Consider the following 16833-nt stretch of genomic DNA (forward strand, 5'->3'; position numbering starts at 1 on the left):
AAAATAACACAAAACGTGCGTCGTTTTTTTTTTTTTTTTTTTTACAAACTTCTGATTTTTTTTTTTTTTTATTTATCTTTAAACCCCTTAAATAAAAGTATTCATGTTTGATGTCTACGAACTCGTACTGACCTGAAGCATCACACGGGCACATCAGTTTTACTATATAGTGAACACGATTAAAATACCTCAAAAACTATCGTGGAATCACACTTTTTTTGTAATTTTTGTGCACTTGAAATTTTTTTGCTAATTTTCAGTAACTATATGGTAAAATTTATGGTTTCATGTGGGTCCAAGGCTCCAAGCGCTAAAAAGTGTGTATATGTATGTGTGTGTGTATATATATATATATATATATATATATATATATGTGTATGTGTGTATGTATGTATGTATATATGTATATATATATATATATATATATATATGTATATATGTATGTGTATGTATATATGTATGTGTATGTATATATATGTATGTGTGTGTATATGTATATATATATATGTATGTATATATGTATATGTGTATGTATGTATATATGTATATGTGTATGTATGTATATGTGTATGTATGTATGTGTATATATATGTATGTATAAATGTATATGTGTATGTATGTATGTGTATATATATATGTATGTATATATGTATATATGTATATATATATATATACACACACATGAATCAAAATGCCAGAATTGTAGGTTTTTAGGTTCTACACCTCCATTAAATAAATGCGATAAAACAGATCAAAACATTGTATGTACCCCAAAAAATTGGCATCTATAAAACTGTTAGATCAAAATATAAAATAATGAGCCGTCACACGCTCAGTCAACGGAAAAGTAAAAACATTCTGGGTTTTGGAAAATGGCAATTATTTTTATCTCCACCTAAAGCACCACTCCAGCATCTCCTTTTTTTATTTCAGCGCTGGAGTGGTGCTTTAAACCTTAGCCCACTGCCCCCTGTCTTAGGCTGGAGTCACACTTGCGTGTGACTCGTGCGAAAATCGTATCGCACTGTCCGGACTGGCCGCGGCTCTCCTGACAGGAGCGGGTCATCATCACAGAAATGCATACAGCGGAGCCGCTCCTGGCAGAAGAGAGGCTAGCTGGTCCGATTCTCGCACGAGTCACACGCAAGTGTGACTCCAGCCTTATACTTAGGCCAGTGTCACACTTGCGATTGCCTCGCGCGAGTCTCTGACTCACCTGGCACGGTGGCACACTCACCGGACAGGAGCGTCTCAGCTGCATAGAGATACATGCAACCGACCCGTTCGGTCAGGAGAGTGTGCGGCCGTGTCAGGTGATGTAACGCGAGACTGGCGCAACATACACGCAAGGCAATCGCAAGTGTGACTCCAGCCTTACTTACCCTCTTGTGGCTTTGTCTTCTATCGCCGCTGCTGCACCAGTGGGTCTTCAGCGGTTTGTGACCTGCGAGCTGCTCTAGTGTTTCATGGTCACACCAGAGGTCACAACTCAATACAAGTCTATGAGAGCCTTGTTCTGGCTCACATAGAGTTGTATTGACAGCTTGTGATGTAACTTCTGACTTCTGTCCAGCAAGAAGTTACAATCACAAGATGGCGCCGCGGGACCAGAGCTTTGTCGGTGAACGGTGAAGCCACTGGAAGGTGGGGGGGGCTTAGATTTAAAGCGCCACTCCAGTGGCATAAAATATGCTAGAGTGGTGCATTAAGAAAATTTCTACGCAAGTTTGGTATTGCAGTAACCGTACTGACCTGGAGAATCGTATTGCCAGGTCACGTTTACCAAACCATAAATAACATAAAAGCAAAACCCAAAAAGCAGTGGAGGAATTGTATTTTTTTCCAACATTTTATCGCACTTGGAATTTATCACTTTTTCACTAAATTATAGAGAAATGTAAGTGATCTTACAAAACTACAATTCATCCCACAAAAAAGGAGCCGTCTTATAGCTATGTCTAAAGAAAAGTAAAAAAAAAATAGTTACTGCTCTCGGAAGAAGGAGGGGGAAACATAAAGCAAAAACTCACTGATACCGGATAATTACATAGCCGCCTCCGATGCCTGAGTCCTGCACAGGGCTGATGGATGACTTGTATTCTTCTATACCAGGGAGCTTCCACCGGAGCTGCACAAGACATTTGCAAAGAAAGAATTGTCCGTTAATGTGGAAGACAGAAAAGGTGAAGAGTACTCGATAAGAAAGAAGCGCGTGGATCCATTCTCGGGGCAGGGGCACCGTCTGGGAAGGTGAGGGTTATACACTGAGCACTTCAGTCTTTGGGACTATAAAGAGGACTTGACACTTCATGAAAAAAATGACTTAAATACATTGTAAAAATTGTTGAGCTCTACAAAGTCTGCCATTTATTTATTTCCCTTTCCTGCTTCATTGGGGGGGGGGCAGTAATCCACAGTGTATGCTGCTGACACTGAAGGGCGCTTTACACGCTGCGACATCGCTAGCGTTCGCACCCACCCCTGTTGTTTGTGCGTCACGGGCAAATCGCTGCCTGCGCCGGACAAAATCGCTAGTACACATCAGCCTCTTTTCTAAGGGGGTGGTTCGTGCGGTGTCACAGCGACGTTACACGGCAGGCGTCCAATAGAAGCGGAGGGGCGGAGAGCAGCTGCATGAAAGTCACGCCCATCTCGTTGCCAGAGGACGCAGGTACGGTGTTCGTCGTTCCTGGGGTGTCACACACAGCGATGTGTGCTGCCTCAGGAACGACAAACAACCTGTGTCCTAAATCAGCAACGATATTTGGGAAATGGACGACATGTCAGCAATCAACGATTTGGTGAGTATTTTGCATAGTTAGCTGTCGCTCGTATGTGTCACACGCAACAACGTCGCTAACGAGGTCGGATGTGTGTCACGAATTCTGTGACCCCCAACGACCTCTCGTTAGCGATGTTGTTGTATGTAAAGAGGCTTTAATAGGCAATAAGAAAGTGATCTCCTCAGTAGAATGCACCCACCATCCGGGGCCACGCTGGTCAGTTATAGCTTCCTGTCTGTAGGAGGCAGACGGGGGGCTGCACTCAGCACCGCTTTTACTTTACATTTGTTGTTTTTTTTTATTAATGAATCGCTCACTCAGTTATCCCACCTAGTGACAGCGAACAGTGTGCGACCCAGCACTCTGCATCCTCTCTGGTCTGCATGGCAGAACCCTAATGCATGAAGAGCGTTTGGGTGACCGGATGGATGGTTCTTGCCCTTACCTCTCCAGCCCAATTGTCCATCACAGCGAGACGGTGCCTGGAGCAAAGACAGTCCACAATCCCAGGAACTCTCTTCTATAGGCTCTCTATGGCCATCCACTGTGCTTGTGAAGAGGAACCGGACTTCATCTCTAGGGACTTCCAGGCACTTCTCTCTTTTCTCCATAGGTCTTGGTCACCAGAGTACCCAGGCATTGTAGCCTGGCAGTTAATACCCAGCCTGTGGCTAATCGTATAGCAACATCCCTGTTCCCATTCTGTGGGAGCTCTGCCCCCCTATAATTTTCATTTTTCATTGCCACCCCGGCACTGTCTGCTGCCAGATTTCTGTTTCGGGCATCATCCTGCGCAGCCTATCTCAGATCTTGTTCCCCTGCTTTGGTCCAAAGAATCATCCATCCATAATCTTTTTCAGAGAAGCTTCCCCAACTTTGTCCTTATGGCATCAAAGGTAAGCAGACAGGTTAGGCGGATTCCAGGCCCCCCTCCTCCAGACCTTGGGACAGAAGCACTGCAGGGGGTGGTTAACCTGCAGACAGGACAATGTACACACAAGGCAACACTCCCGACATCTGAACATACACAACCCACCATCACAATCTGTAACTTGCATCTTCCAAGTTTTACTGAGTACACACCTTTCCTTACTCTCTTCCTTGGCAGTTTCAGGCCTAGGCTTAGCAAATTACAGTGGCCAGTTTTTGACCTGAGAATTTCGCCTCTGCTCTTCCACTATGGTTTCCTGTGCCCCCCCAAATGAAGCAATAACGAAAAAAAGATTTTACGTTAAGTACCCAAAATCATTTATTGGAGCCTATATTGGGGGACATGGCATCCATGGGTCACTGTGTCTTATTTTATATTCTCCTGGTTTCACAGTCGCCGCACGAACCGCCCCCGTACAAAGGCGGTTCGCTGGCAACAGCGACGTCACTAGGAAGGCAAGTCCGTGTGACTGCTCCTAACGATATTGTGCGCCACGGGCAGCGATTTGCCTGTGATGCACAAACGACGGGGGCGGGTGCTTTCACCAGCGATATCGCTAGCGATATCTCTGCATGTAACACCCCCTTTAGTCTAATTGATGTAGCCTAACATACATATTTATAAATAGTTTTGTTTTCTACTAACACATAAATAAATATATTCAGTGATTTTCCTTAATACGATATATTAGCACATGTAATTCAAGGATGGCTCCTGTATCCTGGACAATGCCTAAGGTGATAAGGACCTGAAGAACACCCAAAGTTTGGACCAACCAATCCAGTAGAGATGATGCAAGTTGCTACACGCCCTGAACCCGACCTGCGATATTTGATTGTACTTTATTTTGTCTACACCCTTTTCTTATCTAGAACCATAAAAGTTTTGTGAACAATAAGCTAAGGGGAAACTTGCTGGCATCCGTCATGAGAGGAAGCTATTAACTGACCAGAGTCTGTTCTTTATTCCCACGTGCACACATGACATTCCAGATAATCTGAAAAGGGCAATCAGACCTTAAGTGACCCTCGCCTCAACACAGTTATCGTCCATGGACTAATATATATATATATATATATATATATATATATATATATATATATATATATATATATATATATATATAATATATATAATATATATAATATAATATAATATATATATATATATATATATATATATATATATATATATATATATATATAATATATCTCATATGTTTATATATAATTTTAAAGGCACAATAATATTTGATCATGATGTTTGACATGACTGTCTAGTCTACGGGTGCATGTACACTGGCCGTTTGAGACGACGCATTCCTATTAATGTTTGTTTCCCAGTTAGTGACTGATCTTAACAGGCTGCTAATTAACCCTTGAGGTGAAATTATTTTAAAGCTTGCTTAAACGGGATTTTCATGTTTGTAACATCTCTGTTGCTTTGAGGGGAAAAAGACAGTCCTTGCACAACCTCCCCAGGTCCAGTGCCGAGTCTCTGTTGGTGTCTGGTATTAATGGAACAGTCGACTTGACTACAACTCTACAGACATAAGGAATGACATGGTGACTCTACGTTGGACCTGTGGAGGGGAATGAAGCTTTATTTTTTTTTTTTTTTGGTTTTATTATTTTAAGTAAACAGCACCTGTGGAAGTGGGACCTTTTTGGATACTGGACACACCCCACTAAAAATATTTGTTCTTTGCATGATATTGTCATATGTAAACAAGACGTTTGCTGGTGAGAACAGTGATATTCTTTGTGAACAGATTTTTGCCCCATGTAGCCGGACACTACTAAACTACTGGGGTAATGAAAGGCAAAATCCCAATATAAATTTGAGACCTATACAAAAAATGCCCCAGTCAGGGTAATACTTATCTGCTGGGGTCAACACAGAAGAGATCCCAACGCGTTTCCCCCCCCTTCCGTTTTCAGGGTTCACCAGGAGATGGCTACCTTCATTCACAATATTTCGGTGGGACGTCGCTGTTCCTATGAAGCACCTTTCATGGAGGAGGATGACTGAGGGCACCTCCTAATGGGCTATCCCCTGCCGGTCTCAGGGTAGTGAGCGAGGAGTAAGATGGCTCAATAGCTTGGGACCCATTTAAAGTCTATCCAACATCCCCTGATGAACCCCGATAACGGAAGGGGCAAACTCGTCGGGATCTCTTTTCTGTGATGACCGTAGTAGATAAGTAACATTATCCTGACTGGGGTATTTCTTTGTCGCTCCTAATTGGGAGACCCAGACAATTGGGTGTATAGCTATGCCTCCGGAGGCCACACAAAGTATTACACTAAAAGTGTAAAACCCTCCCCTTCAGCCTATACACCCCCCGTACTGCTACGGGCTCATCAGTTTTTATGCTTTGTGCGAAGGAGGTCAGACATCCACGCATAGCTCCACAGCTTAGTCAGCAGCAGCTGCTGACTATGTCGGATGGAAGAAAAGAGGGCCCATAACAGGGCCCCCAGCATGCTCCCTTCTCACCCCACTCTTGTCGGCGGTGTTGTTAAGGTTGAGGTATCCATTGCGGGTACGGAGGCTGGAGGCCACATGCTGCTTTCCTTCCCCATCCCTCAATTAGGGCTCTGGGTGAAGTGGGATCCCATCGGTCTCCAGGCACAGGAGACCGTGCTCCATCCACAGCTCCTGAGGACCCTGCTGGATAGGAGCCGAGTATCGTTCAGGGACATGGCCCTGCTACTTGGAGGTACTCTGTGTCCCCGTGGGGACCGCGCACAGTAACACTCCAGCATTGCTGGGTGTGCTAGTGCACCGGGGACAGCAGCTCTGGCTGCATTTGTGCCACTATACACTTCAGCGTCGCTGAGTGTATTTGTGTAGGGGGACTGCCGCGCTGACCGCCGCTGCCATGGGTATCACTGTGGCGCGGCTGGGACTGTTGGTGCGCCGGGGACTTCCGCGCCGACCGCGCTTATACGGCGGCCGCGCTTATAACTCGAGTCCCCGGCTTTTGCGGCCTAGTCGCTCTTTCTTCCCGCCCCCAGCCCTGCCAGTCAGGGGAAGGGCGGGACGCTGTACAGGTCGGCAGCACTGAGGGCTGGAGCATGCTTTGCATACTCCCCCCCTCACTCTGCACAGTGGGGCACCAGTTCCCGCACTTTTCTGGGTCACGCCCACGGCTCCCTCCTCTCCCCAGGACGCTGGCAGCCATTCCTCTCAGCTCTGCTAACGCTGGAGAGGACAGACAAGCTCAGGGAGACCCAGGCAGGAATTTTGGTGCCCACACAAACGCTTTGCGCAGGCAGTAAGCAGCACCTGTGGTGCTGGCCCCACTAGTGCAGAAGTGTATTTATAGTTTATATGATTATAGTCTATACTTTACACTGTAGGGTGCACTGTTGATTTGTGGCTATTTACCCTCCTGTATTGCTCAGAGGAGACAACAGCATGTCGTCCACAAATAGCAAGGGTGCCAAGGCACAGACTTACTATGCTGCCTGTGCAGCATGTACGGCTATACTGCCGGCAGGTTCTGGAACAGCAATGTCTTCCCGGGGTGTCTCATGGATCCCAGGGTGAGGTCTCTGACACGGACCGCAGCCCCAGACCGACTAAGCGAGCTCGCTATGAAATTCCCTCGACATCATCACAATGTTCAGGGTCTCAGCGAGAGGACTCTCTGTATGATGAAGCGGAGGTAGCTGATCAGAATTCTGATCCTGAAGCCGCTCTCAACCTTGATACTCCTGATGGGGACGCCATAGTGAATGATCTTATTGCGTCCATCAATGAAATGTTGAATATTTCTCCCTCAGCTCCTCCAGTGGAGGAGTCAGCTTCTCAGCAGGAGAAATTCCGTTTCAGGTTTCCCAACCGTACAAAGAGTATGTTTTCTGGACCACTCTGACTTCAGAGAGGCAGCCCAGAAACACCGAGCTTATCCAGATAAGCGTTTTTCCAAGCGCCTTAAGGATACACGTTACCCTTTTCCCCCTGACGTGGTCAAGGGCTGGACTCAGTGTCCCAAGGTGGATCCTCCAATCTCCAGACTGGCGGCTAGATCCATAGTTGCAGTGGAAGATGGAGCTTCACTCAAGGATGCCACTGACAGACAGATGGAGCTCTGGTTGAAATCCATCTATGAAGCTATCGGCGCGTCTTTTGCTCCAGCATTCGCAGCCGTATGGGCACTCCAAGCTATCTCAGCTGGTCAGGCGCAAATTGAGAGCACTCACACGTACGTCTGCGCCGCAGGTGGCGTCCATAACCTCTCAAACGTCGGCATTTGCGTCCTACGCTATTAATGCTGTCCTGGACTCTGCGACCCGTACGGCGGTTGCAGCCGCCAATTCGGTGGTAATACGCAGGGCCTTGTGGCTGCGGGAATGGAAGGCAGATTCGGCTTCCAAAAAGTGCTTAACTGGATTGCCATTTTCTGGCGACCGTTTGTTTGGTGAGAGATTGGATGAAATCATCAAACAATCCAAGGGAAAGGAAACATCCTTACCCCAGGCCAAACCAAAAACACCCCAACAGAGGAGGGGACAGTCGAGGTTTCGGTCCTTTCGGGGTGCGGGCAGGTCACAATTCTCCTCGTCCAAAAGGCCTCAGAAGGATCAGAGGAACGCCGACGCATGGCGGTCTAAATCACGCCCTAAAAAGACCGCCGGAGGTGCCGCTACCAAGGCGGCTTCCTCATGACTTACGGCCTCCTCACACCGCATCCTCGGTCGGTGGCAGGCTCTCCCGCTTTTGCGACACCTGGCTGCCACAAGTAAAAGACCGTTGGGTGAGAGACATTTTGTCTCACGGTTACAGGATAGAGTTCAGCTCTCGTCCTCCGACTCGATTCTTCAGAACATCTCCGCCTCCCGAGCGAGCCGAGGCTCTTCTGCAGGCGGTGGGCATTCTGAAGGCAGAAGGAGTGGTGGTCCCGGTTCCTCTTCAGCAACAGAGTCACGGTTTCTACTCCAACCTGTTTGTGGTTCCAAAGAAGGACGGGTCCTTCAGTCCTGTTTTGGACCTAAAACTGCTCAACAAACACGTAAGGACCAGGCGGTTCCGGATGGAATCCCTCCGCTCCGTCATCGCCTCAATGTCCCAAGGAGATTTCCTAGCATCAATCGATATCCAGGATGCTTATCTCCACGTACCAATTGCTCCAGAGCATCAGCGCTTCTTGCGCTTCGCCATAGGAGACGAACACCTTCAGTTCGCGGCACTGCCGTTTGGCCTGGCGACAGCCCCAAGGGTTTTCACCAAGGTCATGGCTACAGTAGTTGCGGTCCTCCACTCTCAGGGTCACTCAGTGATACCTTACTTAGACGATCTGCTGGTCAAGGCACCCTCTCAAGAGGCATGCCAACACAGCCTCAACGTTACTCTGGAGATTCTCCAGAGTTTCGGGTGGATCATCAATTTTCCAAAGTCAAATCTGACACCGGTCCAATCACTGACATATCTTGGCATGGAGTTTCATACTCTTCCAGCGATAGTGAAGCTTCCGCTGGACAAACAGCGTTCACTACAGACAGGGGTACAATCTCTCCTTCAAGGTCGGTCACACCCCTTGAGGCACCTCATCCACTTCCTGGGGAAGATGGCGGCAGCAATGGAAGCAGTCCCTTTCGCGCAGTTTCACCTGCGTCCTCTTCAATGGGACATCCTACGCAAGTGGGACAGGAGGCCGACGTCCCTAGACAGGAACGTCTCCCTCTCTCAAGCAACCAAAGCTTCCCTTCGGTGGTGGCTTCTTCCCACCTCATTATCGAAAGGGAAATCCTTCCTACCCCCATCCTGGGAGGTGGTCACGACGGACGCGAGCCTGTCAGGGTGGGGAGCAGTTTTTCTCCACCACAGGGCTCAGGGTACGTGGACTCAGCAAGAGTCCTCACTTCAGATCAATGTTCTGGAGATCAGGGCAGTGTATCTTGCCCTAAAAGCGTTCCAGCAGTGGCTGGAAGGCAAGCAGATCCGAATTCAGTCGGACAACTCCACAGCGGTGGCTTACATCAACCACCAAGGTGGGACACGCAGTCGGCAAGCCCTCCAGGAAGTCCGGAGGATTCTGCTGTGGGTGGAAGCCACAGCATCCACCATATCCGCAGTTCACATCCCGGGCGTAGAAAACTGGGAAGCAGACTTTCTCAGTCGCCAGGGCATGGACGCAGGGGAATGGTCCCTTCTCCCGGACGTGTTTCAGGAGATCTGTTGCCGCTGGGGGATGCCGGACGTCGACCTAATGGCGTCACGGCACAACAACAAGGTCCCAACATTCATGGCTCGATCTCAAGATCACAGAGCTCTGGCGGCAGACGCCTTAGTTCAGGATTGGTCGCAGTTTCAGCTTCCTTATGTGTTTCCTCCTCTGGCTCTGTTGCCCAGAGTGTTACGCAAGATAAGGGCCGACTGCCGCCGCGCCATCCTCGTCGCTCCAGACTGGCCGAGGAGGTCGTGGTACCCGGATCTGTGGCATCTCACGGTCGGCCAACCGTGGGCACTGCCAGACCGACCAGATTTGCTGTCTCAAGGGCCGTTTTTCCATCTGAATTCTGCGGCCCTCAACCTGACTGTGTGGCCATTGAGTCCTGGATCCTAGCGTCGTCAGGATTATCTCAAGAGGTCATTGCCACTATGAGACAGGCTAGGAAACCAACGTCCGCCAAGATCTACCACAGGACATGGAAAATATTCCTGTCGTGGTGCTCTGCTCAGGCGTTTTCTCCCTGGCCATTTGCCTTGCCCACTTTTCATCTCAATCAGGACATCTCCTTACCCTCGTTTTGTCCTCATCCAGTTCACCAATGTGAAAAGGATTTGCACTTGTTAGATCTGGTGAGAGCACTCAGACTCTACATTTCTCGTACGGCGCCCCTGCGCCGCTCCGATGCACTCTTTGTCCTTGTCGCTGGCCAGCGTAAAGGGACACAAGCTTCCAAATCAACCCTGGCTCGGTGGATCAAGGAACCAATTCTCGAAGCTTACCGTTCCTCGGGGCTTCTGGTTCCCTCAGGACTGAAGGCCCATTCTACCAGGGCCGTGGGAGCGTCCTGGGCCTTGCGACACCAGGCTACGGCTCAGCAGGTGTGTCAGGCAGCTACCTGGTCGAGCCTGCACACTTTCACGAAACACTATCAGGTGCATACCTATGCTTCGGCAGATGCCAGCCTAGGTAGGCGAGTCCTTCAGGCGGCAGTTGCCCACCTGTAGGACGGAGCCGTTACGGCTCTATTATGAGGTATTATTTACCCACCCAGGGACTGCTTTTGGACGTCCCAATTGTCTGGGTCTCCCAATTAGGAGCGACAAAGAAGAAGGGAATTTTGTTTACTTACCGTAAATTCCTTTTCTTCTAGCTCCAATTGGGAGACCCAGCACCCGCCCCTGTTTTTGTATACACATGTTGTTCATGTTAAATGGTTTCAGTTCTCCGATATTCCTTCGGATTGAATTTACTTTAAACCAGTTTATAATTTTTTCCTCCTTCTGGCTTTTGCACCAAAACTGATGAGCCCGTAGCAGTACGGGGGGTGTATAGGCTGAAGGGGAGGGGCTTTACACTTTTAGTGTAATACTTTGTGTGGCCTCCGGAGGCAGAAGCTATACACCCAATTGTCTGGGTCTCCCAATTGGAGCTAGAAGAAAAGGAATTTACGGTAAGTAAACAAAATTCCCTTCATTTTGTATAAGCCTCAATATTATATGGGAATTTTACCTTTCATTTCCCCAATAGTTTAATAGAATCCGGCTACGTGGGGCAATTGGTTCTAGGTTACTAATTACCTTGACGTGGGAGTCATATGGTTATGAACATGTAAATTTGATATATAGTTACATAGGTTAAAAAAAAAGACCTCGGTCCATCCCCTCCAACCTTCCTCCACCATTTATACATTTTATCACTAAATTATAACCAACAATGTTGTGTACTGAGGAAATCATCCAGCCCTTTTTTTTTTTTTTAAAGTTGTTATAGTGTCTGCCATTACTACCTCTTGTGGTCGGCATTCCACAGTCTGACCGCTCTAACTGTAAAGAACCCTTTCCTATTTAGCTGCCGGAATCGCTTTTCTTCCACTCGCAGTGAGTGCCCCTGGTCCTTAGTATTGTCTTTGGAAGAAATAAGTCATGTGCCAGTCCTTTATATTGACCACACATGTATTTATACATATAAATGAGATCTCCTCTGAGACGTCTTTTTTTCTAAGCTAAACATATCTAACGTTTCCAACCTCTCGTCATACGGGCGGCCTCCATTCCTTGTAGTAGTCTAGGTAGCCGCCTTTAAACTGACTCTAACTTCTGAATGTCCTTTTTAAAATGTGGAGCCCAAAACTGGATCCCGTATTCCAGATGTGGCCTTACAAGTGATTATAGAGGGGTAACAATACGTTGGGATCCTGGGATCTAATCTCTCTTTTTATACACCCTAGAATCTTGTTTGCTTTAGCAGCTGCTGCCTGACATTGAGTGCTGCTGCTCAGCTTATTTGTAATGAGAATACCCAAGTCCTTCTCCTGTTCTGTAGTCCCGAGTTTACTTCCATTTAATGTATACGCAGCTACAGGGTTACTCCGTCCTAGGTGCATTACTTTACATTTATCAACATTAAATCTCTTTTCTTTGTCGCTCCATTGGGAGACCCAGACAATTGGGTGTATAGCTTCTGCCTCCGGAGGCCACACAAAGTATTACACTTTAAAAAGTGTAACCCCTCCCCTCTGCTATACACCCTCCCGTGCATCACGGGCTCCTCAGTTTTTATGCTTTGTGCGAAGGAGGCACACATGCACGCATAGCTCCACAATTTAGTCAGCAGCAGCTGCTGACTATATCGGATGGAAGAAAAGTGGGCCCATATAGGGCCCCCGGCATGCTCCCTTCTCACCCCACTCTGGTCGGCGGTGCTGTTAAGGTTGAGGTACCCATTGCGGGTACATAGGCAGGAGCCAACATGCTGTTTTCCTTCCCCATCCCTGCAGGGCTCTGGGTGAAGTGGGATCCATAATCGGTCTCCAGACACTGGGACCGTGCTCCCTCCGCAGCCCCTGGGGAATCTGCTGGACAGGAGCTGGGTATCGTCAGGGACATGGCCCTGCTACTGTGAGGTACTCTGTGTCCCCTTGGGGACGGCGCATGGAGCGCTTGTGTCATAACACGCTGCAGCACTGCTGGGCGTGTTAGTGCGCCGGGACTACCGCGCTGACCGCGCTTGTTTGCCGGCCACGCTTATAACTCTAGTCCCCGGCTTCTGAGGCCTAGTACCGCATATTCCCACCCCCGGGCCTGCCAGTCAGGGGAAGGGAGGGACGCTGCACTGGAAGATTCCCGCACTTTCTAGGGCAAGGTGCTCTGTGTCCCCGTTGGGACGGCGCATAAAGCACCTTGGGCCCAGACGCTGCAGCGACTGCGGCGTGCGTATGGGTCCGGGACTACCGCGCCGACCGTGCACTGCCGGCCGGCCGCGATTTTAACTTTAGTCCCCGGCTTTTGCGGCCTAGTATGGGATTCTCCCGCCCCCAGGCCTGCCAGTCAGGGAAAAGGGCGGGACGGTCGGTATGACGCCGACAGTGAGGGCTGGAGTACACTGAGCTGTCCTCCGCCCCCCTCACTACCCACGCTGGGGCACCAGATTCCCGCACTTTTTGTGACCACGCCCACGCCTCCCTCCTCCTCAGAGAACGCCGTCAGCCATGTTTTCAGCAACTTCTGGCTGCAGCTGAGGGAGACCCGGGGCAGAGAATCTGGTGGCCACAAGCCACATCCGCAGCCCCTGGGGGAATCTGCCAGACAGGAGACGGAGTATCGTCAGGGACATGGCCCTGCATCTACAGGTACTCTGTGTCCCCGTTGGGACGGTGCATGAAGCACCTTGGCCTCAGACGCAGCTGCGACTGCGGTGTGGATTTTTTGTCCGGGACTACCGCGCCGACCGTGCCTGTTTGCCGGCCGCGGTTTTTACTTTAGTCCCCGGCTTTTGCGGCCTAGTGTGTTAAACTCCCGCCCCTGAGCCTGCCAGTCAGGGAGAAGGGCGGGACGGTCGGTATGATGCCGACTGTGAGGGCTGGAGCACACCTCGCTGTCCTCTGCCCCCCCTCACTGATCACTATAGGCCACCAGATTCCCGCACTTTTGTGACTACAGGGACAGAGCCCTGCATCATAACGTACTGTGTCCCCTGAGGGACGGTGCATGCAGCATCTGTGTTACAAACGCCGCAGCGGTTGCTGACTGGTTTGTGAGACTGGGACTACCGCGCCGACCGCGCCATGTCTGCCGGCCGCGTTTTTAAATTTAGTCCCTGGCTCTTACGGCCTAGTGCCATATACTCCCGTTCTCGGGCCTGCCAGTCAGGGGTAACGACGGGACGGCCGACTGGACGTCGGCAGGGGGGCTGGAGCATACGTTGGTATCCTCCTTCCCCCTCACTGAGCACTGGGGGGCACCAGTTTTTCAGGTGCTGTCCCCCCCTTGGTGCCGCAGTGTGTGTATATATGTATGTATATATTCTATATAGCACAGAACTTGACGGACAAGCGCTTACTAAGCGCCTTATTGACACGCGTTACCCTTTTCCCCCCTGACGTGCTTAACGGTTGGGCTCAGTGTCACAGGGTGGATCCTCCAGTCTCTAGGCTGGCGGCTAGATCCGTAGTATTAGGGGCAGATGTCCATCTCTCACGAATGCCACTGACAGGCAAATAACGCTTATGATGAAATCCATCTATGAAGCCTTAGTGGCATCTTTTGCTCCAGCCTTCGCAGCCGTGAGGGCACTCCAAGCTATCTCAGCTTCTCTGGCTGAGATTATTTCGGTTGCACATACATCTGCCACGCAGGTTGTGTCCTTCACTTCTCAGGCGTAGGTTTTTTCGTTCTACGCCATGAACGCCGTTCCTGGACTCTGCGAGCCGTACAGCGGTAGCATCCACCAATTCAGTGGCAGTCTGCAGGGCCATGTGGCTACGTGAATGGAAGGCAGGCTCTGCTTCCAAGAAGTTCTTAACCGGTTTGCCATTTTATGGCGACCGTTTGTTTGGTGAGCAATTGGATGAAGTTACTAGACAGTCTCGTCCTGGCCGCAGTCCAAGACCGATGGGTGAGAGACATTCTGTCTCACGGTTACAGGATACAGCTCTGCTCTCGTCCTCCGACTCGTTTCTTCAGAACATCTCCGCCCCCCCGAGTGAGCCGATGCACTTTTTCAGGCGGTGAACACTGTGAAGCCTCGATGTCACAAGGAGACTTCCTACCATCAATTGACATCAAGGATGCTTATCTCCATGTGCCGATCGCACCCGAGCTTCAACGCTTTCTGCGTTTCGCCATCAGGGATGAACACCTTCAGTTCGTGGCACTGCCATTCGGCCTGGCAACAGCCCCACGGGTCTTCACCAAGGTCATGGCAGCAGTGGTGGCGGTCCTACAGGGCCACTCGGTGATCACTTACCTAGACGATCCTCTAGTCAAGACACCCTCCTGGGTGGCATGTCAACACAACCTGACCATTGCTCTGGAGACTCTCCAGGGGTTCGGGTAGATCATCAAAATTCCAGGGTCAAAGCTGACACCGACCCAATCACTGACTTATCTCGGGATGGAGTTTTATACTCTCTCAGCGATAGTGAAGCTTCCGCTGCATAGTCAGCGTTCACTACAGACAGGGGTGCAATCTCTCCTTCGAGCCCAGTCACCCCTTGAGGCGCCTCATGCACTGTCCCAGGAAGATGGTGACAGCAAGGGAGGCAGTTCCCTTGCGCAGTTTCGTCTGCGTCCGATTCTTTCGGACACCGCAAATGGGACAGGAGGTCGACGTCCCTAGACAAGAACGTCTCTCTTTCTTCAGCGCTCTATTGGGAGACCCAGACGATTGGGGTATAGCTACTGCCCTCTGGAGGCCACACAAAGCACTACATTAAAAGTGCAAGGCCCCTCCCCCTCTGGCTATACCCCCCCCCGTGGTATCACGGGTTCTCCAGTTTTAGCTTTGTGTGCGAAGGAGGTCAGACATTCCATGCATAGCTCCACAGATTTTAGTCAGCAGTAGCTGCTGACTATTTCGGATGGAAGAAAAGAGGACACATATAGTGTCCCCAGCATGCTCCCTTCTCACCCCTGGATGGTGTTGTAAGGTTGAGGTACCTATTGCTGGTACAGGGCTGGAGCCTGACATGCTGTTTTCCTTCCACATCCCCTGGTAGGGCTCTGTGGAAGTGGGATCCTGCCGGCCTCTCAGCTCTGACGCCGGGCTCCATCCACAGACCCATTAGAACCTGATGGATACGGAGCAGGAGTACGATCAGGGACAGGCCCTGCATCATACAGGTACTCTGTGTCCCCGGCAGGCACAGACACACTCCGGGCTGGCTGGGTGTTGTAGTGCGCCGGGGACCGCAACGTGGAGTTGGTGTCCCTACAGATTACTGGGGGACTTTTTGTGTATGGGAACGCAGCGCCGACCCCCTCTGGACCGGGCGGCGCTGCCGTGACTTGTGGTGCGCCGGGGATCCGCCGTCCGCGCTTTTACGGCGGCGGCGGTTATAAATTTAGTCCCCGGCTTTTTGGGCCTAGGACGCCGGCAGCTCCGATTCGTTCCCGCCCCCACCCTGTCATTCAGGGTAGGGGAGAGACGCTGTTCGCTAGCAGCGACGAGGGCTGGAGCCTGATTTACATGCTCCAGCCCTCATACTAAGCACAGAGGGAAGCAGGCTTCCCGCTCTTGGTCAGGAACGCCCAGGGCCCGCCCCCCTTCTCTCTCAGGACGCCGGCAGCCATTACATGCATGTCTGGCTGGAGGAAGGACGCAAGGCTCTGGGAGACCTGGACTAGGGGCTATCTGGCGACCACACACCCGCTTTTTTAAGCGGGCGGTAAGCGATTTTTCTGTGCTGGTCCCTCTAGTGCCTCACGGTGTATCGGTGGACTGTGTAAGATATAGAAAGATTGTATTTCTTGCACTGTGAGGTCGCTTCTGGCTGCATATCCCAGATCGCTCTGTGGAAGCAGCAACATGTCATCCTCAAAACGCAAGGCTGCCAAGGCAAAAAGGGCTGTGTATACTGCGTGTGCTGCATGTGGGGCTAATCTACCAGCAGGCTCCGATGACCCCCATTGTGTGCAATGCTCCGACCCGGTGCTGCTTCG

The 16833-nt window shown here is 50.2% G+C and overlaps 1 protein-coding gene across 1 annotated transcript in view; it reads left to right on the forward strand.

Annotated features, from left to right (window-relative positions):
* The window catches only part of UBXN2A (UBX domain protein 2A), a 56612-nt gene that overhangs the window by 11613 nt on the left and 28166 nt on the right, over nt 1-16833 (forward strand). Inside the window, exon 5 of the mRNA XM_075341156.1 lies at nt 2113-2250. Coding sequence (XP_075197271.1) covers nt 2113-2250 — 138 coding nt within the window. The remainder of the gene's footprint in view (nt 1-2112; nt 2251-16833) is intronic.

This window comes from Anomaloglossus baeobatrachus, chromosome 3 (assembly GCF_048569485.1).
Source record: "Anomaloglossus baeobatrachus isolate aAnoBae1 chromosome 3, aAnoBae1.hap1, whole genome shotgun sequence".
NCBI classification, from domain to species: domain Eukaryota; kingdom Metazoa; phylum Chordata; class Amphibia; order Anura; family Aromobatidae; genus Anomaloglossus; species Anomaloglossus baeobatrachus.